General features: G+C 39.3%; 1 protein-coding gene across 2 annotated transcripts in view; it reads left to right on the top strand.

The window, feature by feature from the left end:
- The window catches only part of ANKRD28 (ankyrin repeat domain 28), a 119,951-nt gene that overhangs the window by 7,632 nt on the left and 89,315 nt on the right, over positions 1 to 23,004 (top strand). Inside the window, exon 2 of one of the 2 annotated variants that reach the window (XM_071429274.1) lies at positions 16,435 to 16,528. The exons of the other annotated variant lie outside the window; for it this stretch is intronic. Within the exon in view, the coding sequence (XP_071285375.1) occupies positions 16,487 to 16,528 (42 nt within the window). The 5' untranslated portion in view covers positions 16,435 to 16,486. The remainder of the gene's footprint in view (positions 1 to 16,434; positions 16,529 to 23,004) is intronic. 2 annotated transcript variants of the gene reach the window in all.

Genomic DNA, 23,004 nt, shown 5'->3' with positions numbered 1-23,004 from the left:
GTGAAAAGCATTTTCAGGAAGTTCTGTAGTTATTTATATTCTAACATAATCTATAACTAATAAATCATTAAGTAATTTAAATCCATTGCTGCAGACTAAGTTTTGTACCATATTTAGGGTAATTGTTATTCTCTCCTTCCCTATCTTCAGGTCATCTGCTTCTTCTGTCAGTTGCTCATGAGAGTGGGCAGATAATCTATGCAAGTCTTTTTTTTCCATCCCGAGCACTTGATGTGTCTTTCCTGCCTCAGATCTCTGTGTAGTGTCTGCTAACATTTCATTCATTCACCAGTGTGTCCTCACAAAGTATTGTTGGTAGGTTAAAAGGAAAGACATAAATCAGAAGAGGAAGAAAAACAAAATGCTAGCGTTGTTTTTCTGCTTACATTATTACTCATTGTTTCAAATTAGTGCAATGTCCCAAGCCATGGCAGAAGGATGCTTCAGAAACAGCATGTTAATGGCATTCCTCACTCCTCTCCTCTGTCCCTTGCTAACTGTAGAGTTTTGTTCTGTTCTTGCTGTGTTGGCTAAAACATGAGGATCGATAGAAAGAGGTCTATGCTTAATTCTGTGCTGCTGTGCAGTCTTTGCCAAATCAGAACCCTGTAATGGTACTGCCTGATGGCTTTTATTTCCTTTGCTCCTTGTCTCAGCTCCAGGAGCTGTATTTTGTTTTATAGCTCTGCTGTGTCTGTTACCTTTTTTTTTTTTTTTAAACAGTGCTGTTTCATTCAGGGGAATAATTTTCAGTATTGAGGAGTACTTGTAGAAGAACACTTTCTCTTCTTTTTTCTGTCACCTACAAGGTTGCAAAGGCCATTACTGACCTGCAGCAGTACTGATCCTGTAGTAACCAACCAGCTCATTTATTTCTTCCAGTCCTACCCACTGATATTGTTTGCAATTCCTTTCCATCCACAAGCACAAGAACATTTAAAGTTTATTGTCTAACACTACTTAGGTTACAGAATGGTAAATCTATTAAAATAAAACCTTTCAAGTAAAGAATATTTTATGACTTGTCCATAGACATTTCTTTTTTTGCCATAAGTTTAGCAAATTATAATCACTGCAGTCAGGGATGTAAATAGTCAAGCTAATCTACTCCGCAAGAAACAGAGCTCAAGAGAGGAGTTCTTTGAATGCTTTCATAATGAGAGCAAAAAGGAAAGGTGAAGAGAGGATTTATGGAACACCAGAGAGAGCCAGGAGGACAGAAAGGGTTAGGATAACCCAGCTTGTCAACATCAGTGAACAGCAATGCTATTCTGATGAACTTCAAGTTTCATAGTCAAGGATCATCCAAAAACCAACATCTATCCAGCTGCCCTGTGGAGCTGTGTTTGCAATGACTTGAAGATATTGATTCCTTTTTCTACCTACTGCAACTTTTTGCAGCACAGGAAGGGAACTTTCACAGCACCTGTAATCTCAAACTAACACTGTGAATAATACACAGAAGAGGACACCTCCTGCTGTTTTTCTACACCCGGAGATGTAAAAAATGGTTTTTGATCAAGTATACCAAATTTGTTATTTTGGAAGGGCAAATATAGCTGCATGTAGCCATATCGTTTATCTCTGAAAGGACTTTGACTGCATATCATGAATTTGCTTCCCTTTTTTTTTTAAACTCTTAACATCTAGCAAGCCATAATTAAAAAATGATATTTTTTATAGCATGCACTTGAACAGATTATTTATGGGGTTTTCACACCTGAAGGTTGATAAAATTAATGTAATACTTTGCATGTGTTAAAACTGCTTTTGTAATCATTTAAGTACAAACTTACTGCATATATAACTCAAGAGTAATTACTAGAAGTGCCATGGTTCATGAGTCTGTGTCCACAAGTATTAGAAGAATTTTGCAGAAAAATTGCCATGACTGTTGAAAAATTGTTGATTATATATTTTCATTTTAGCCTTATTGTCATCTGGAAGGCTCTCTCTTGCTGCTGCAATGGCTGTACAAAATATCCCACACATTTAGGGTATCACACTGGTTTCCTGTCTGGACATCCCACCCCTTGCGTGGGGGAGCAGTGAGATATGTTTGTGCAAAGCTCTCTGCTGGAGCTTACATAAGGCAGAGAAACAGTATCAGTTTGAACGGCAGGAGGAACAGCAGTGCCAGCGGTGCTTTGGAGACCGTCAGAGAGGTTCAGCTCCCCGTCCCTGGAAGTTTGCCACACCAGTATTAGCAGGGCTCTCCTCCTTGTTGATTGCAGGTGTTGCAGAGTTGTTTGGGACCTGTTATCCTGGAGTAAGTTCTTTAGAAAATTAGCTCTTTGGCTCTGCAATGGCCACAAGCTCAAATAAAACCTGCAGGCCTGAAGCTTGATCTGGTGGCAGTAGTTGGCCTGAGTGAACTGAACCTAAATGCAGGATTAATGTACCTGCAGAAAAGATCTCAGAAGTGTCTGCTGGAGCTCAGCCTTCCATGTTGTGGCAACCCTTATTATCTTTATTGACATACAGGTGTTTTAGATGTGTCCAAAAAAGCCCTGGTGTTTGTTTTCATATGTATGTTTGTTTTATATGTACATATAGTCATACATATATGACTGTCCCACCCACTAGAACTCCTTTTATGATGCCTGACACATGCCTTGTTTTTTGGGAAAAGTAACCTGTAAAAGTAGGATGGATAATTGAAGAAAAGAGGGGGAATTGTTGGAATTACATCATTTGACCTCAAGGTTTCGTGACCTGCTCTTGTGTGGAGTGCAGTGATATGTTGCCTGCCTGGGAAGTGCTGTGTTGCCAGAGGATGCCTGTTCAGAATGCCAAGTTGTTGCTTTTCACTGTGTAGCATGGCTGCAGAAGTAAGGTGCAATTCCTTGGTGTATATTTGCACTGTCTTGATTTTTTCACTAGATAAGAAGCAATGAAAATGACCTGTAACAAGCAAGGTTAAAATACTGACAGAAACATTAGGGTATGTTTTTCTTGTAATTCTGTTTTTCTTTTAAGAGGTTAATTAACAGCCAAAACTATGCTAATTATATGACTTGGAAATTATCTACCACAGTGAGTGCCAACATTTTCAGCTGACAGATAGGAGAAGGAAATACAGATACATGAACTACTGAATGCAAATATATTTCTGGTGTAGGTTAGGACTGCGTGTGTGAGAAATGGACAACATGCCTGAATCAACCCTGTTCTTTTAAGCCAGCAGAGTAGGTCAATTTTTATGAAAGATTAGAGTTCTGTAATTTTAGGATGGAGTTTAATTATGTGCTTCTCCTTGAGTTGTTTTTTTAGTTTTTTGTTTTCATTTGCAGGGTTTCTAACAATAATGGTTGAAACTCACTGGCTTCTAATCTACTGCCTAAGGCCATGGTTTGATATTAGGTGGTAGCTGAGCTTAAGCAGTCTTTCATTCTTCTGCAAAGGGGTGAAAAGGGAGGGGAGCGGCAACTTATTTAGCTTAGCATAGGACTGTGAAGTTGTTCTTGGAAGTTTTCCAAAGTAGGAAGTACAAATGAGTGTTTTGTATCATATAAACTTACTCAAATGTCTGTCTTTGTGTCAGATGTCCTGTAATCACAGATGATGTGCCTTGTGTAAGTGTCCTTTGGTTTGGGGGCTGGAGGTGAGTGGAGAAACTTGACTGTGGTCTGCCTTGGACCTTTCGCACTGAGTAACTTTGATGCTGTTGGTCTTAAACTTCTTAGAATGTGTTTGAAAACTCAACAACAGGCTTGATTTTTGTGTCTGGTTCTTGATTGTTCTGGGCTTTGAGTGTGGTTGTGAATTCTTCTTTAACTGTGAAAGAACCTAGGGTCTGCAGAAGTCTGCTTCTATTTATAACACACTATGTTGACTTATATTGACTGAAAACTCCAAAAGAAGAAAAGTTCCACTGTAACATCCTTGTTTACCACATGCATTGCCTGTCAGGATACTCAGCTTTTTCCCATCTCTGATCTGACAACAGTGTGTCAGTTTTCCTGCAGCATTTTAAAGTTGCTTTTTCCCCCTCTTAGGGTGATCACATGCTCTACCAGTCAGTTTTACAGCTGGAGCTCTGAAAATGACACCAAAATGACTTTCTCTTGCCTTCCATCTCTTCTCAAGAGGTTACAGTGAAAGTATAATACCATGTTTGGGAAGTCCACGTATCTGAAAACCATATGCCAAAAGTAGTCTGAACTTGCTGCAGACTTTTTTTTTTCTCATAGAAACATGTATGGATAGAGGGCCCTTCAACACTTGTGCCTCTTATGTGTGCAGCTTTAATTCTTGGACCCCATCCAGTGATGGCCTGGAGTCATGCCTGTTGTGACTAGTGATCCCTCTATCTCCCTGCACAGAGATATGTGTTTGGGGTAGGAAAATATCTAGTATGAAAGCACGCTCATAGATAGATGCCTAAGTTGAAATAAACTCTACAAATAGTAATTAACAAAGCGTGTCACTCTAAGGGTAAACTGCAGCCTTCTGGAATAGAAGAAAAATTTTCATCTCAGCTCAATAGGAAATGGAAACAGAAAATAGTATTTAGTGTTTATTATTCCACACATCACCTCGTATAGCTGTATGAATACCACAACATAAGCACACCGGTTGTGCAAATATTTTTATCAGCAACTAGAGAAGATAACATTTTGAATTGTCATTAATGAAAACCTTATCTATTAAGGTGGACTGTTCCTTAGTTTATTCTGTTTCTGGGTTTGATTGTGCTGTAATAACATTTAATTCAGCAGGTCGGGGATGAGGCCATTCATCTGACTGGTTTTATGTTCCGGAATAGGCAATGGTAAAACTACAAAGCTTCGTTTAAAAAAAACAAACAAATTTGGCATGTCTTTTGTCTGTGAGAAAGCACTGAGAATAATTATCAGTATATTAGGGTATAATAAAATTGTTCTTAACAGTTTCCAAACAAACAGTTGCCTACATATTACCTGTATGCTTTTGAAGACTTAGGTTACAGCCCCTACTTCAGGGTGGTTCTTAAAGCTGATCATCAGCACCATTTCATTTTTTTTTTTTTAATTTTAGCCTAAAAGTCATAGGCAACTGTTCAAGAGCTGCTTTCTGAGTAGGTCAGCTGTCTCTGCTGTGGGCTGCTTCTAGTAGGTGCCAAAACCCAGATGGGTGACAAAAAATGTAAAACATAAACAAATGAACACGGGAGGGTGGGAGAGGGAATGAGAATGACAAACATTAAATAAAGAACTATTTTGTACAGTGTTAATAGGAAACATAGTTTGATATTTAAAACAGCTTACCTAAGTATCAGATTATAGATTTTCTTGGTAAGAGGACAGAATATGAGAGGATAGCAGAATCTTCTTTGCTATGCTGAAATAAACCAAGTTACTAAAAGTATGCAAAGTTTTAAGAATACCTGTTTTATGTAGCTATTAGTTTTTAAAAATCAGAGTCAGTGCTGCAAATTAAGTTACATTTATGGCAAATTTCTTGTTATTCTGTACTTTATGTTCCATGTTCATAGAAGATACAGAGTAGTTTTTGTTGTGCTTTTTGTATTATGTTGTACAAAGGTTCTCAGTGATAAGACTAGACAAAAGGTTAATCTATTTTCAGTGTGGTTTATTGGCATGGATTGTGGGAATTTCAAGGGAATGTTTGAGCTTGAGTACATAGAGAACAGGAAGGAAATTTTTGATTTAAAAATTACATTAGGAAAGGATATGAATATAACTTGCTAAGATTTAAGTATAGCATCTACTTGCTTTCAAAGAATTATAAAAAATAGCACTTAAGTAGTATATATTTCTTGCCAGAGGATTGAATTCAGACTGCTTCATGAGCGGAAGTCATGAGCTAAGCACTTGGAACGAGTTTGTGAAAGCTCACTGTTTGAAAGCAGCATTAGACAGTAGCCTCTTCTGGAACAAATGGTATTTTCTTTACAATTACCCCTCTTAATTGGTCTGTTCAGTGTTGAAAATCAGAAGAAGCTGGGAAAAAGAAAAGCTTCTGCTATGAAGTGAAGTCTGACAGAACTGTGCTAACCCTAAAATTTTGACAGACTTTGTGGCCACCCCCAAGTCATTGATTCAGCTCATTAACTGTCGTTCTATGAAGGAAATACTGTGGACTACTTCACTCAGGATATTTTTGGAAGATTTTAATTAGTGGCACATGTAATTAAAACAACTTAAAATATATTTTTAATTTCTGTCTTTGTTAGCTGCTCTGATAAAATCACAAATTGGAAAGTATAGCAAAAGTAATAAAAGTAAAGTAATTAGTGCATTAAAGTAATTAATGCAGTGTAAAGGTTGTCATGTGCTATTTAAGTGCATCCAAAAAGCAAAAATAGCACTCAGGATAACTCACTTTGATTTGCCCAGATCTGCCCTTCTTCTCAACACAGGTAGGGATTAATTTAAAAAAGTGTTAGTAAAGCAATCAGCTGTCTGTTCTGAAGAGTGTCACACCTGGTGATCTTGTGGAAAGATGCTAGGATAATCATTTTACAGGGGGTTTCTTTTGTGGCTGGTTTTGGTGTGCTGGATTACACCCTGTTTAGTGCACATTATTTTGCTGTACTGTGTTTGGAAGGTTGGAAGGTGTGTTCATCACCAGGGTTGGAAATGACCTCTGGAGATATCAGTCCAACCCCTCCCAAGGCAGGGTCACACAGAGCAGGTGACAGAAACACACTCAGGTGGATTTTAAACATCTCTGGAGAGGGAGGCCCCACGACCTCTTTGGGCAGCCTGTTCCAGTGCTCTGTCACCTCAATGAAAATAAGCTGCTCCTTGTGTTGAAGTGAAACTTCTTGTGGTTTGGTTTATGGACACTGCTCCTTGTCCTGTCACTGGGCACCATCCTCTTGGCATCCACCTTTAAGATATTTATAAGCATTGATGAGATCCCCTCTCTGTCTTCTCTAACCTAAGAGGTCCAGCTCCCACAGTTTTTCCTCAAAAAAGGAGATGGGTTCTCACAATCTTTTCCCATCTGGCCCCTATCTTCACCCCGAATAAGTGAAAAACTTGAAATTTTCATGTGGCACAATTCTTCGGTTCCTGTCTGTCAAGAAAAAATCTGACTTGTTTTATTTGTGTTTAAGAGAATTGCACCTCGATAATTGTAGGTAGGCAAACATACTTTGGAAGTGAATTCTTTTTAGTCAGTGTAATGGCACTTTAACTGAGCAAGGTCTTAGTTTGGTTTGTGTGCTCTTCTTTAGATTGATGGCATGACATGGTTGGGATTCATTTTCCTGAGAATGTCTGTGTCCACCAAGCTGTAACAGTTAACCTGTCTTTTTTCTCATCCCTTGCAGTGTTCCACGAACTGAAATGTAATGGTATTTTTAAAAAAAAATTACCCTTTTTTTTTCTTGTAATGCTCTTGTAATGGTCACATCTTGCTGAACTCCAAAACTGTGCTCTTATGTACAGCAGTCCTCAGGTCAGATAGAGAAGGTGACTGACTTCTGGCAGTCAGAGGCATCTGATTTTCTTCCCTTTGCAGGCTGTATTGATGTAGTGAATCTGCTGTGGCACTTGTGCCTGGCAGGTAAGAATGCCAGTTTGCCTCATTCAATTATGTGGAAGTGGCAGTCATGATTTAAGCTTTAAGCAATTGACAGAGTGCACATAAAGGAGTGCACAAAAAGCAATTGACAGAGTGCACATGTTTGGCCATGTGTCCTGTCCAAGCAACTGGATTTTTCCCTTGAATAAGAAAGTCCTAAAGTGTGTGGTAGTACCCTCTGTGTTTCCTATGGAATTACAGTGAACTGGAAAATGTGGATCTTGTTTTTCACGCAAATACTTGACTTGCAGTTGACTGATTTACTCCTCTTCTAAGGTGAAGTGCTGCTACATCCATATGTGAAAATGTGTCTGAGTCTACTGGCCAGTTATCTTTTACTGTTGTGCATTTTGGGGAATGAAAGCTGTGTATCATTTAGCAGTGTTAAAATCTCAAAGCTTTGTTCTGACACACCTATGTGGAATGCCTCTATTCCAAGTGAATTCTGACTCTTCCATTTTAAAAACATGTTTTTATCCTGTTACAATAGCCTCAAGGCTGATAAAGACCACACCACCCCATGTGTGCTAGTGTCTATATGAAATTGCAGATTCTTAAATCTATTCAAAGAGCTGCTTATTCCATATATTTTGTTATGTTTTCCGATTTTTTAAAGGCCTAGTCAATAGGATTAAGAAGACAATTGCTGTTTGCATTGCTGGCCCTGGGAATAGAGAAATGACTGCATGCACTGTTATTCCCAGTGTATTATGGCACTTCCTCATTAAAGATCCAGTGAGGCCATTTGGATGTACTTCTATTTTTGCTTTCAAAAATTAATCTAAAAATAGTCTTTTAAAGGCACTGTTTTCTTTCAGGGAGGGAGAAACAACTCCAAGGAAGCTTTTACTTATGGTGGCTTGTTTCTGTTAATGCATGAGCTGAATATTTCCAGTAGGCATTCTTTTTTTATGCCTGTAACTGAATTTTGCAAATGCATACTTTTTTTTGTTTGAAATAGCATTTAGGTTTTATCATTCTGTCTGATGGATGTGTATTATCAAAAATACTACTAACCGTTCTACCTGTTTTTCCTACCCTTGTATTTGGTAGAGTGGAAATGTTAAAATTCAGATACATGAAAATTAAATAGTAATGATTAAAACCCATAAATCAAGAAACAATTTCCTAAAGGTGGTGTGCTGGTAAAAGATGACCTCACAAACTTCCACCCTGCCATCCTATAAATACTATTGATCAAGTCTAATCTTTGTGCCTTGGCAGATACCTAAAGTATGCAATTCTTTCCTCCCTCTACCCAATATCCATTTTTAACTGCTGTCTTCCCATGGATGTTCTGAAATATGTCATTGCTGTATACTAGAAAGTCTCTGTTCCACAGTCATAATCTGAGGGTTTTAACTCTTCAGTCCTCCTGTGTGTTTTAAGCACTGAGGTTTCTGTGACTGTAGACTTAGACAGGTAACCTGCTATGGACAAACATAGACTCAAATAGCTGCAAACCTGTGCTTTCTTCTGATATTAATGTCTATGAACATCACTTCTTGATTTCTCTTTGAATGTGACAGGCATCTGTTCAGAATAGAAAGCATTACTCTTTTCTTGTCTTATGTACAGTGTTTTTGAAGAGTAGCTGTAGGTTCTAAAGAAGTCTGTCCTGGCTCTGAAGTTTCTTAATGGGTTGATTTATGTATGAACTGCTGTGACTCATAGCACACCACCTCGTTTTTATCCAGATAATTACCTTGCTAAAAGATGTGTGAAATGTAAAGATTTCTTCTCTCAGCTTGAGGAGAAATGCTATTGTCTATCTGTCCTTTTGATGTTAAGTTTGATCAGAATTCATCTTCTGCTTGCTTTGCCTTCTTCCCAAATTTTTAAATGGAAATTATCTCTGAAGTGCTTAAAGAATAGTAAAAGTGAAAATGAAGGCCATAGCTGCATCTGAGTGCAGTAGCTGCACTACTTTGTTTGTGGGTTTTTTTAAGGTGTATGTCATAAGAATTTTCAATGTTGATATGGCTTTTTGTATAAGTAGTTATTGTTCGAAATTATACATGTGCACATGCTGAAATAACATGTAGGTAAAGGTTTCTGGATTTGTTAGAGGATCTTATTCCTCTTCTGCTTTGATCATTTTTCATTTTTAACAGTGGTGTGAACATCAGAGGATCAACACGTGTTTTCACTTATGTCATTTGGGATGCTTTGTAGGTTCACAAATCCTCAGGCTTGTCAGGTCGTTATTTCACCTCTCGTTTTATGCCAGGGAACTGTTCAAGCTCAAAGCTTTTATCTGAATAGCAAATCACAGAGTCAGATTCAACATCAGGAGAACTATTAAATCTGGTTTTTAATTTACTTTTATTTAAAAATAAAATATGATCTCTGACAGTTCTGCTGATTCATAATGAAACAGCTTGAATTACTGCTTTGTTTGCCTGTGAAGCTCCTCCACGTGGTTGTCCTTGGTAAATAGTAGTCACTGAGGAAACAGTAAGGGATAGCATCCTCCTACCCCCTCAAATCCTCCTCCTTCCCCTCAAATCAGCTTGGCTCACAGCTGCATGTGTATGTTAATGGTATTGATTTTATGTTAGTGTACCTACTTGTGAACTGTGATTATTGGGGACAGACATCCCTGTGAATATCTGCTGCTGCTGCTAAACCTGCTGGGAATTGTAAATGCTGTTAATATAACCACTAGAAAGCTCTGAAATAATATGCCTGATTTTAACCAACAAAAAATTAGGGAATCAAGTAAGTAAACCATCATAAGTACATCGGTGATCTTTTTTTAAGATTGTAAACAGTTTTCTCGTATAATTAAAAGATGAAGGCATGAAAACAAGGAGAAAGTGAGATACCATTTTAAATTATTTGTACATTTATGCTGCTCAAAGCTTGGTACAAATATAAACAAATCATCACAAGGATTTTGGAACAGCAGATGGATGTCAATTCTCCTCCTTCCAGCCCCCAAGATATTGAGGAATATCTTGGGAAGAACTTGTTGTCCTTCCTGTACGTACTCTAGTTTATATCTAACCATGATAAATAAACTCTGTGTTTGTGCTACATTGAAACAGTCTTTAGCATCATTTGGTACCACTGATACTCATCAGATGTAAAAGATGGAGGTTTCAGTGCTACATATGTTAAATTACATATCCTGAGATCCAAAGGAAAGCTTAGTTTTGCACTTTAAAATATATTGCTTTTATTACAACTAAAATGGTGTTGGTAAGCTCAGGCTCCCACAGTTTGACTTTCCAGGATTTTAAAGAGTACTGAAGACACCTGAACTTGGCACATTTTTCCAGTATTAATAATTTGTTTCATGATAAGTCTTGGTTATGACTTCCATGAGTTTGGGTCCCCCACCCACCCAGCTGTTTTGGGAATGGCAGTTTTCTGTGGCACGTTGCTCCAGACACTGGTGGTGGCTTTGTCTGCCCTGGCTCAGATGCTGCCATGAGGCATCTTTTTGGATGAGACTTCCCCCACCTTTGCTGAGATTAGTCTCACACTGCACCTTTGTGAGCTCCTCGTTTCTTCTAATGTGTTTATTGCTTTTACTCTGCTCAGCACAACTTGCTTCAGAAGGCTGCTTGCCAGTGTTGATTCTGTTGTTTTCTGGTTGTTTTTTTTCCTTAGTCAATGCATTTGGTCTTGTCTCTATAACAAATGGTTATCTTAAATAGCTTCCCTCTGAATTATTGATGTTCCACAATGACTTCTTGCTCCAATCTATTTATACTTTGAGCCTATCTGCATTATTCTGTGAGATAGGAATATTCATCTGAAATACAGCATTAATCAGCCTCTGCAGTATTGTTATATATGAGTTTGTAGGTACTTCTGTACTATTGATTTCTGTGTAGCATTCTACAACTAATTATAAATTCAGAGAACAAGGTGTTCAGTGTCTGCCACTGTAGGTAGCTCTTAGTTTAACTGCTAAGTCTCCCTCTATTTCCCAGCTTAACTGCATCCATAGCATTAAGAGCAGAGCATCATATTGCTTTGTGTTATCCCTGCTATCTTGCCAGACTATCATTTGAATGTGAGTACAGATGGTATGACTCATTTACACTTGTCCTAAGCAGGCAACGTACTTAACACCAAGTATGTGCCTCCAGCTTTTGATTCCTGTGAAAAAGTGTGTTTCCCTCTCACCACCCCAACGAGAGTTATTTTGCTATGATTCAATCAGATTTTAGATCACCTTCCTTTTAAAATTAGGGAAGCAGTCTTTTTTTATTTCCCCTACCTAAAATGCAATTGACACTATTTTTAAAAGGTGCCAGACCTCTGCTGATTTTGCTGAGACCACTTTTAAAGGGGGAAAAATGAAGATGAGCAAATGAATGGCTCCATTGTTTGGATGTAGAAAATACAGTGAGGTACTGTAGACCTACTCTGCTACTTTTTCAGTACCTCTGGAATATAGACAACCGTTTTTTCCTAGTGTATGTGGAAGTTAGTGTATTCTGCAACTTGGGACACAGATAAATGGACAAACATTTTTCCTTTTTGAAACAGAGTCGGTCTGATAGTGCTTCATTGTTGTCTAGACCTTGTATGGCAGTCTTAAATATGCTGAATGGTTTATCTTTCTTCTTTAGGAACAGGGATAAAAAAGAAATCTTAGAAACCTGTGTGTGGTGGTGGAAGTAGTGGAATATTATTTCTTTTTACACAGAATCATTCACCTCTCTTTTCTTCATGCCTCAGCCGAGGATCTGCTCTTACAGGTAAGGTTGAGGAGCATGCAGTGTGTTGAAGGCACATTTGGCACTAAACAGCACTGAAGTGGAGCTGAGAGTTTGGGATAAAATTGATAAATAGTCCTGTGCCTTACTTGTTAACGTTTCCCTTTTCATTTAAGTCAGGCCCAAAACCAAGTTCCATGTTGTGATATAGGATGTTGTTTTTTTTTTTTCTTTTAAAGGCAGTAAGTTTACTGAAAAAAAGGATCAGGAGCACATTTTCCTAACTTTAAAAAATATTAGTAATTTACATGGGCAGAACTTTGAAGTTGTTTTTCATTATCCCATTGTATCCTATTTTCTACTTGTAAAAATAGCATAGCAGCTCTGCTTTTCAACACAAACTTTGTTTTCTTGCAGCTTTTTCACATATGTGCTGTGTCTCAATAAGAATTTGGAGGACCAGCCCTCCCTTAAGCCTGTGTAGGTGTTCATAATCACAGAACTGTGTGTCTGTTCCCACCTAGAAGCTGAACACTCTTGTTTAAAGCTCGTACTCCCTCTGATGGCAAACTGCTGCATTTCTCTTGCTTTCTGTGTTCACTTTCATCTCTCTCCCTTGGTCTCCATTTTATCTCCTTGCTGCAATGCTGGATTAGGCTGTTGTTTCATGTGTGTCCCACTGAAAGTGGAGTTTTAATGAAGCTGATAAAATTGAAGGGCCCTACCAGACTGCATGTATACCAGACAACAGTAAGCTGTTTGGTTAGGTAGGGGGAAAGGAGGCAGAGCTTATCTTCTCCTCTTGAATTTATTTAATATTTTTAACTATTGTAGTCACTCTTCTGTGGTACAAGTCATACTTACGTCCTAATGCTTGGCTTAAACTGATGCCTGCACCTCCCTGAAGCTTGCACACGAGTACTCTGCTCTTTTAAGCTCAAATTCTTTGTTCCAGAAATCAATTGTTTGGGTAATATCATCTTATGTTTGGTACAAAAACCCCTCAGTACTATAAAGACTTCATTAGTTGCTTTTGTATGGGATTGTTATTAAGAAATGACTGTGTTTTAAATCTTGTAGTTATAATAATAAAGATCTAATATAGAGAAAATAGGACTGTCATTGCAACTTGTGAGTTAATGATGTAATAGCATATGGTAATCCTATTAGTAAATTTGGCACGTAGATTACAAATAGTAATCTAAAACAAAATTTTAGATTTTAGAATTCTAGTGAAACCAAGCTGTTTATCATGTGGTTACAGAAATAAGACATTGTGTAGTTTGTATGTCTTTGTACATCTATGTGTAGAAGACCAGTTTGAGAGAAAAGATAACCATCCTGTTGGCCCTTTGATAAATGACACTTTGCTACAACATTACTCAGAGAAGGAAGTCAGCAGATCTTTTTTGTTCTCATTGCATCCCTTTCCTGCTTCAGTAGTAGCACTTTCAAATGTTTCTTGAAAGCGTTTGCTAAATTATTTAATTATTATTAAATATTACTAATTTAATTAAATCTAACCTTTGCTTAACATCAATTATTTAAATGGGTGAAGACTATCAGTTCTCATTCATTGTCACTGACTACAATAGCACTGGTGGGTACTTACTGTGTGTGGTGTTGCCTTTCATGTGTGATGCTGGCAAGAGTTTCAGCTGGTGGAAGAGATGTAGGACTGTAATGAGTTTTCTGGTGTGCTGTCAGCCCTTTTCTGGTGGCATGAAATCCAAATCCATGGTGCATCTGACTCAGGGTCCCCTATTTTGTTCAGTTTGTAGGAACTGTTGGCTTTCAAGTATTGCTTCTGCTTGCTTGCTCAGCCTTGCACCTGTTTGGGAATACTAGTTAGCATGTTACTGGCAATTTTGGTGGAGGTAGGTGAACCTCTAAACATGTCAAAAAGACTGAAATAAAGCTCTTTTAATTTTGAGCTTTTAGTATCTCTGAATGTGAAGTCAGTAGTCTTAAAATTTTAGATGCCTGCCTTGGATATGTGAAGTGACTAGAGCCTTCCAGGAATTCTGGCATTTGTAGGAGAGATATTAAAGTAATATGTCCTGGGAAGCAATTATGTGGTCTTGCTCGTGTTTTGGTTTTCTTTGTTGTGCTGCCACCAAGTGACAAGGTTTGATATTTCTGCTCTTGTTTTCTGGTTTTGTTTTGTTTTGTTTTGTTTTTTAAGAGTGATTTCCACTAATCACTCTTTTCTTTTAAACTGGAAAAATTAGAATATTACTTTATGTTCCTCGTACATTCGAATACAATATTCCAAATTATTATTCAGAATAACATGACTGCTTGGAAAGTCTGACTGAAAATTTCTAGGACAAAAGAACTGTCAAAGCTAAGCTTTTTTTCTCCCCATCATTCTGCTGTTCAGTTTAAATATTCTGGATTCTGTAAATTACTGGGGAGTCTCTGTCACTGGAGATATTCAAAAATCATCTGGATGCAATCCTGTGCCATGTACTCCAGGATTGAGCAGGGAGGTTGGACCAGATCCTGTCCAACCTCACCCATGCTGTGATTCCATGATTGGAAATAATCTTCAAACTGAAACAATACAATGTAAGCACACATCTGAGCATAAACATCAAGTATAAAAATGCTGAGATCAAAAAACAATATCTGGCAGATCAAAATGTATTATAGAAATAATGTTTGAATCCTACATTTAAACATTTCAGAGTATCTTTTGATGAACAATCTTACAAAAATAACCAGTATATTAAACCAATATTCTAAGCAACACTCAAAATACCTCCCTATTTGCTAATCTATACAAAACTTGCTTTGCTTGGTAGGATAAAGGGTGTTGGTGCATCTAAGGGGAGATTGTTGCAGATGGAGTGGGGTATTCATGAGGTGCTGGGGGTGACCTGACATCCGTGCAGTTCACACATCTGAGGTTTGCTGTCTATTTGACCTGCTGGGCACTGGGTATGGACAGGAATCATGGTGGGGTGCAGAAATTAGGGACAAGATTATACATTTCCACTGATTACTGATACTGCCACTGATACTCTTTATCTTCTCATTCTTACAGACTTGAGTGCTATAAAAATTGCTGAGCAGTGAAATTATACTTTTTTTCTAAGAAAGTGAAGACGTTTAAGACTTTAGTTACAGCATTATTTGGGAGTATGATTAGAGGTCTGATTTGTACATGAGACAGTAGCCAAGGTACATCTGCACAGATTAGCAAATCCATCCTAAGTGCTGTTTAAAAAGACTTCAAGCTCTTGCTAGAAAAGGGAGTCTCCCTTTATATCTCTCCCTTGGGAGTTTCCTGGCTGGTCTCTTGCACTGTTGTTCAGCAGATCTTACAGCAGGCAAGTTTGGGGGCTGAATTAGCAAAAAAGTTTTAGCTTTCTGCCACTTGTTCTCTGTAGGTCAGCTTATGGGACAGTAAGGTAAATGCAGTGACAGCACAAAGAAAACACTGGGGACATGTAACTACAGCAGTAGTTCCTCTTTGTTCTTGGCTCTGCTGGGGCTGAATATGTCACGTGCTACTCCACCCACTTTGGAAAGGTGACCGGGGATTGTGTTTTGACCTGAGTAATTAATTTGTCATTAAGACTCATCTAAACAATGTTGTAATCATGCAGTTATTTTGGATTGTTCTGTACCTGCTTGCCACAGCTGCTACCTTGCTATTTACCTTCCATACCCACTCTTAACTATGAATGCTGAATCTTTTGAGGTTTGCTCCCTGCTCTCCTCTTTTGCCCCTCCTCAGATGGAAGGGAGGCATCTGTGAAAGCTAGGCTTTCTTTGTAAATATCATGTATGAAGGAGGAGAGGAAAATAGTGATTCACTTGTTTTGGTCCACAGAGAGGAAATCCGTCAGTAAAACCTAATAGCAATAAAGACCAAAACAGTTTATATAAATACATTGAAGCTTCCAGAGATCTCCTCTCTGGCACAGGAAATGTCACGTGTTCCTGACTATGCTGCCAGTTCTATCCCCAAGTATTGGCCTATTAATATGCCAGCTGTGCTTCTTATTTTGCAAAAGAAAAAAAATTAATTACCCAAGGTACAGTTTTGTTTGCCTCAGTAAACTATTGCAACAGTTTTAGCATAATTAAAGCGTTTACTTCTGAGGTGACAGTAGTTGTTCCTGTAAAATATAGCCAGCATGTGATATATTGGGTTATATTTAAACTTAGTGAAAGAGGATTTAAGTTCTGAATTTTTTTTCCTGTAAATTAGGAATTAATTTTGCCTGTGGCCATTTCAACTCCAGTGTAAGTGTTCCTGTCTCATGGTGCGTAAAGGCTACCACAGTCACATGGCATTTCACAGGGTAAGATGCTTCTGTATAATTTTATTAAATGCTCTGTTTCCTGTTGTGTATTTCCTTGTTCTCCTAATGTTCTTCAAGTGCTTGTGTTATTTATTAAAATAGCAAAATAAGTAAATTTAATTAAATCCAAAGTAAGTTTCATTAAATCCACTGTGTATTCGATGATGTAAGTTTCATTGGTTCCCCTTACAGAACTAACCTATAAAGGAATATCCAAAGTGTTTAGAACTGGTATTGTGGATAGACTTCTTGAACAAAAAAAACACTTATCCTCCTAACTTCCAAAGTAGTGGGGATGTGTAATTAAGCACTGTCTTTATTCTATTTAAGGAAAATATATCAAGGTTTTATGTTACCTTAATTCTGCCATTTTCTGGCTTGGTTTGATCCTGGTGGACAGCTCAGCCCCATGCAGGCACTTGCTCATTCTCCACCAGTGCAATAGGGGAGAGAATCAGAAACAAACATGAGAAAAATCATGGGTTGAAATGAAGGCAGTTCAATAGTGAAAGCAAAAACTGTGCATGCAAGCAAAGCAAAACAAGGAATTCATTCACCACTTCCCGTGGACAGGCAGGTGTTGAGCCATGTCGAGGAAAGCAGGGCTCCATCACACATAATGATTACTTGGGACGACAAATGCCATCACTCCAAACACTCCTCTCTTCATCCTCCTTCCCGCATCTTAATATGCTGAGTGTGATCTCATATGGGATATCTCTTGGGTCAGTTGGGGTCAGCTGTCTCAGCTCTGTCCTTTACAGCTTTCAGATCACCAGCCTGCTAGATGGTGGGGCATTGTGAGAAGCAGAAAAGGCCTTGGTGCTGTGCAAGCATAGCTCAGCAATAAGTAAAGCAACCCTGTGTTATTAATATGGTTCTCATCACAAATCTAAAACACAGCCCCATTACAGCTACTGTGAAGAAAATTAACTTCTGTCCCAATACCTGTACACTGAGTACCTTGAGCTAGTGTTTTGTATGCAGTGTGTCTGTCCTTCATGTGTTTGGATAAAGGCAACTACTGTAACTAACTATTTTGGCATATAAATAAAATGGATAAGCAAAAAAAGAGTGAAACTTGTCAGGATGTGATGCCTGTAATTTAACAAGTAAACTGTATGAGGTCATCTGGTTTGTGGCAGCACTTTGTTAACTGTATTTATTTTGATAGTACCTGGATTGTAGAAGGCTGTGAGAAGAATTGGTTTAGGTTAATTGAGCAGGTCACTGGTGATGGAAGCCTTTAGGAGAACACAAGTAGACTTCCATTACTGCTTTAGAGCCATGGGTCTGTTTTAGCTTTGCACCTGAAGTTGCATTTGCTGTAATTTCTTTTACATTGGGGATTTTGCTTCAGATTCTGAACGCCATTTTATATGTTTGTCCTGGTTTATGGCAAATGTGGGAGATGTCCCAGTTTCAAGACTAAACATCATTGTTGCATTTGAAATTACAGATATATATTTTTTTTAAACTGAAGGATGTTTTCCTGTTTAGCCATGACAACTTGTCTATTGCCTTCTGGTTTAGACTAGTTCAGCTACTTCCTTTCTTCCTTCTAGCATGGGAAAATAAATCAAGTTCTTTACCCTTAAAAGTAGTTCTGAAACTGTAAAAAGAGCGTTAGTGTCAAGCTGTCTCCTAGGGCTAGAATCTCCCTAGAGGAGATTATCCTATGCTACTATTGTCAGTGTAGTATCTATGGATTCTCTGAACAAAGTAGTCCCTGTTGACAAAAGTCTAAATTAGAGCTTGCTTGCATAACTGCTTTACTTGTATAAAAGCACTGTTCTTCCCAACTTGCACAGGTTTTCTGTAAATTTTATTTTTATAGGTCTCAAAGAAGTAGTTGCTTTGCTCTTTATGGGGGCCAAAACACTTTTAAGCTGTTATGCTCTTTTTTGTTGCTAAGCTGCAACACTTATGGAGGGAAAGATATTTAAACCTGGCATAGTGAAAAATCATAAGAGCTTAGAGAAGGTGTAAATCCCATCTTTTTCTTGTCTGTTGAGGAAGAACTGGTTATTTGTAGACTATTCTGGATTTTTGGAAAAGCATTGCAGTTTTTAATGCTTGACTTCAAAAGTAAATTTACCTGAGAAGCTAGTGTACATAATTTCAGATTATTACTGCTGAATAAAAGCTGAGAAGGCCAGTTTTGACCAACAGGCTGCATGTTTGCCAGTTCTAATTAATATGTTTTTTTTCTACTATGCTGGTTCTGTATTGAAGAAGACTTCTACTTTGAAAGAAGTAGCACCTACATGTTTTTTTTCTGTGTTGCTACCACCAGGTTAGAAAATTGGAGTCTATTGTCACTTAGCATGTTCTTACCCTGTTCCACATACCACTTGCATGTAGACTTCCATATAGACCACTTCCATAGAAACAAACAGCAGTAATACTTCTTGCCAATAATGAAAAGGTGCATTGTTCACATTATTTTGGTTGGAAAACCCCAGATTCTGGGAGCAATGACATTAGGACAATTTTGGTGGAACTTTGCATTCTATAAGTTCATGATAGTATGATAGATTTCTAAGCAGAGGAATTGCTGGATGTAAGAGGAAGTAGTTTCAATATTTCTCTCTTCAGTCTCAACAACTTTCTTGTGCTGGATGAGGAAGATTGTCATGAAATGGTAGTTTCAATTGCTGGAAATTTTTGCTTCAATGTGTGGGACATGAACCTCGCTTAGTTCATTAAGACCTTTCATGCTTATACAGTAATCCTTCTTTCTCCATACATTTCTACTGCTTAAACATGTGACTTTCAAAATCAAACCCAAAAGCTGTGATTTGTCTTGGAGCTCCATATGGGCAAGTCTGTTTATAAAACTGAAGCAAGAAGTAGTCATTTGCTTTTCTCAGCCCTCCCAGAGCTGATCTCACCCTGGTCTCTGTGAGGTGGTCTCTGTTGGGACCTTGGAGTGGTCTCTGTTGGGACCTTGGAGCCTGGCAGTCCTTGTCCCCAGCAAATGGGATACTTCTGGCTGAGCCCATACAGGTCCTGGGTTTGGCTGCTGGGGGCTCCCCAGTTGGGGTGCAGTGGAAGCCATCTCCCTTGTGAGTGATGTTCAGCAAGACCCTTAACTTGCAGAGCTTAACAGTGTCTTTGGTTGGTAAATGTTGCTTGTGGGTACTCCTGACTATGCTTTGTAGCATTTGCAGCAAATTGTTAAAACTGGTACTGTTTGATTAAAGCCCTCTTTTGCAAGACACATTCCTGTTGAGACTAGTAGGGACTTCAGATGGTTTCACTATACTCCTTTTGTTTTGTCTGCAGGTTTCTGTAGTTGCTATGATTTGCACAGAGGTGGCCATCTATTTCATCTGAATAGATGGCCAAACTCATCCTCAGCATCAGGAGAGAAATGGCACACAGAACTCCTTCAGATCTTCGTTACAACAACCTCCCCAGGCTGTTCAGTTTATGTAGCTATCTATTTTGGGCTGTGACTGATATTTTCAAAAGCCTCCTCTATTAGGAATTCTTTGTTATAATTTTCTCTGCTATCAATGAGGAAGAAGATGCATCTTTTTGCATCTGCTTGCCCCTGAAATTTGTAAACTTTGCATATAATGTTGGGTCAAGTAGCCTAATTACGAAGCATCAAGATTTGCAGAGGTGCTGGGTATTGGTCATTGTATTGGTTTTTTGTTCTTGTCTGCTTCCCCTGCCCTAATAAACTTTAATTCTCACTGAGAAGCTGTGCAACTGCTGTAACTGATACTCACTTGAATATAGGAGAAGTTCTGAACTTCTGGCTAATGTGAGTAATTTGGGAATTTTTCTTCTTGAATCAGAACAATTTTGTTGATACTTAGAAAACCATGCAACTGGTAGAAACCTTAAAAAATCCAACAAAAAATACATATAAAAAAGTAGAACTGGCAAAAACCCTGAAAGCCAGAGGTCTTTAGTTTACTGTTACAGGGCTGTAATTAGGTTAAAAGTGGGCTTCCCTTAGTAGGGAACATGCTGAGGTTTGCAGAACCTCTGCCTGCTCCCATCAGCCTAAGCAATGAACCTCTGCACCCTGATTTGTACCGTGTGGTGAAGCCCAATAGGGGTCTGCGACATTGTTCCTTTCTGAGGGATATGCTTTAAGTCAGTCCTCACAGGAGAAAAGTGGCTATATTTTCACTGGTTTCCAAGAGTAAAATTGTTCATAGTGTTGTTGAAATGCACCAAAGAACATTCTGTATTTTCCCCACGGAGAGAGGAATTCATTGGTCTCTTTCCCTGTATAGAATGGTTTGAGTTCAAAGGGACCTTAAAGGTCATCCAGTTCCAATACCCCTTCCATGGGCAGGGACACCTCCCACACAACCAGGCTGCTCAAAGCTCCAGCCAGGTCTTGAACACCTCCAGGGATGGTGAGTCCACAGCCTCTCTGGGAAACCTGTACATCACCACCCTTCTAGAAAAGAATTTTTTCCTAATATCTAATCTGAACCTGCCCCCCTTTAATTTAAAGCCATTCCTCCTTGTCCTATCACTCCTTACTCTTGTGAAAAGCTTATTTCCAGCTTTCTTCTAGACCCCCCTTAGGTCCTGGAAGGTTGCCCTAAGGTCTCCCTGGAGCCTTCTCTTCTCCAGGCTGAGCAGCCCCAGCTCTCTCAGCCTGTGTTTGTAGGAGAGGTGCTACTGTCCCACATGATCAACCTAATGGCTCTGCCCAGGACTCCTTGTAACAAGTCAATGTCTTTGTTGTGCTGGGGGCCCCAGAACAGGACACAGCACTCCAGGTGGGGTCTCACTAGAGCAGAGCGGAGGGGGCGAATCACCTCCCTTGGCCTGCTGGCCATGCAGCTTTTGATGCAGCCTAGGGCACGTTTGGCTCTCTGTGCTGCAAACACACATTGCTGGGGTACAATGAGCATCTTGTCCACCCACACACCTGGGTCCTTCTTCCCAGGCCTATTCTCAATCCATTCCCAGCCCAGTCTGTACTTGTGTTTGGGATTGCCCCAACCCACATGCAGGACTTTGCACTTGGCCTTGTTGAACCACATGAGGTTCACGCAGGCACACCTCTCAGCCCATGAAGCTCCCTCTGGATGGCACCCCCTTACTCCAGTGTGTTACCACACCATACCACACCACCCATCTTGGTATTGCTGACAAGCTTGCTGAGGGTGCACTTGACCCCACTGTCCATGTCACTGACAAAAATGTTTAAAAGGATCAGTCCCAATACTGGCCCCTGAGGGACATCACTCATCACTGTTCCCCACTTGGACATTGAGCTGCTGACCGCAGCTCTTTGAGTGAGGCCATCCATAGAATATTTTATCCACTGATAATCAAATCTACATCTGTCCTGTTTAGAGTATTTTGCAGGACAGTGTCAAATGCTTTTCATAAGTCCAGATAGGTGATGTCTGTTGCCCTTCTCTGGTCACCACCGCTGCACAAGCCCATCATAGAAAGCCAGCAAATTTCTAAGGCATGATTTGCCTTGAGTGAAGCCAGTGCTGACTGTCACAAATCACCACCTTATTTTCCATATGCCCAAGTGTAGTTTAAAGAAGGATCTGTTCCATGATCTTGCCAGGCACTAAGGTGAGACTGACCAGCCTGTAGTTGCCTGGGGCTTCCTTATTTCCTTTTTTTATATGGGAATTATATTCCCCATTTTCCAGTCAGTGAGAACTTCACTATACTGCCATAACTTCTCAAATATGATGGATTAGCTTAGCCACTTCCTCGGGCAGTTGCCTCAGGACCCATGGATGTATCTTACCAGCTTCCATGGACTTGGGTACCTTCAGGTTCCTTACATGATCTCGAGCTCGATCATCTCCTACAGAGGAGGAGGAGGTTCTTTTTTTTCCCCAGTTCCTGCTTTCACCTTTTGCAAATTGGGCAGTGTGGCTGGAGCACTTGCTGGTAAAAACCGAGGCAAAATAGTCACTGAGTCCCTCAGCCTTCTACACGTCCTGGGTAACCAGGTCTCCCGTATCTTTCCTGAGAGGACCTACATTTTTCCAAGTCTTTCTTTTATTAATAATGTACCTAAAGGAGATTTATTTTTTTACCCTTAATGCCCTTGAATAGATTTACCTCTCCCAGTATTTTTCTAACCAGATCCCTGTCTGTTCAGACAATTTGTCTCTATTCCTCCCAGGCTATGTGTCCTTGCTTCCACCCTCTGTAAGCTATTTGTTTGTCCGGGAGCTCCTTGTTCATCTCTGCAGGCCTTCTGGTGTTCTGCACTATTTCCTGAACTTTGTTGGAATACACTGCTCTTGAGCCTGAAGCCATCTTTGAATATTATCCAGCTCTCTTGGGCCTCTCTTCCCCCTAGGGCTCTATCCCATGGCACTCTTCTGAGGGGATCCTTGAAGAGACCAAAGTCTGCCTTCCTCATGTCCAAGATCGTGAGCTTGCTGTGTGCCCTCCTGGCTGCCCTAAGGATCTTGAACTGAAGATCAAGTAGACTTTATACCATCCTTTTAAATGTCTTT

This window comes from Agelaius tricolor, unplaced genomic scaffold (genome assembly GCF_023055355.1).
Source record: "Agelaius tricolor isolate 1412-34295 unplaced genomic scaffold, bAgeTri1.0.p SCAF_6, whole genome shotgun sequence".
Taxonomy (NCBI): Eukaryota; Metazoa; Chordata; class Aves; order Passeriformes; family Icteridae; genus Agelaius; species Agelaius tricolor.
The sequence above is the reverse complement of the archived record's forward strand: the minus strand, read 5'-3'. Positions and strand labels throughout refer to the sequence as shown.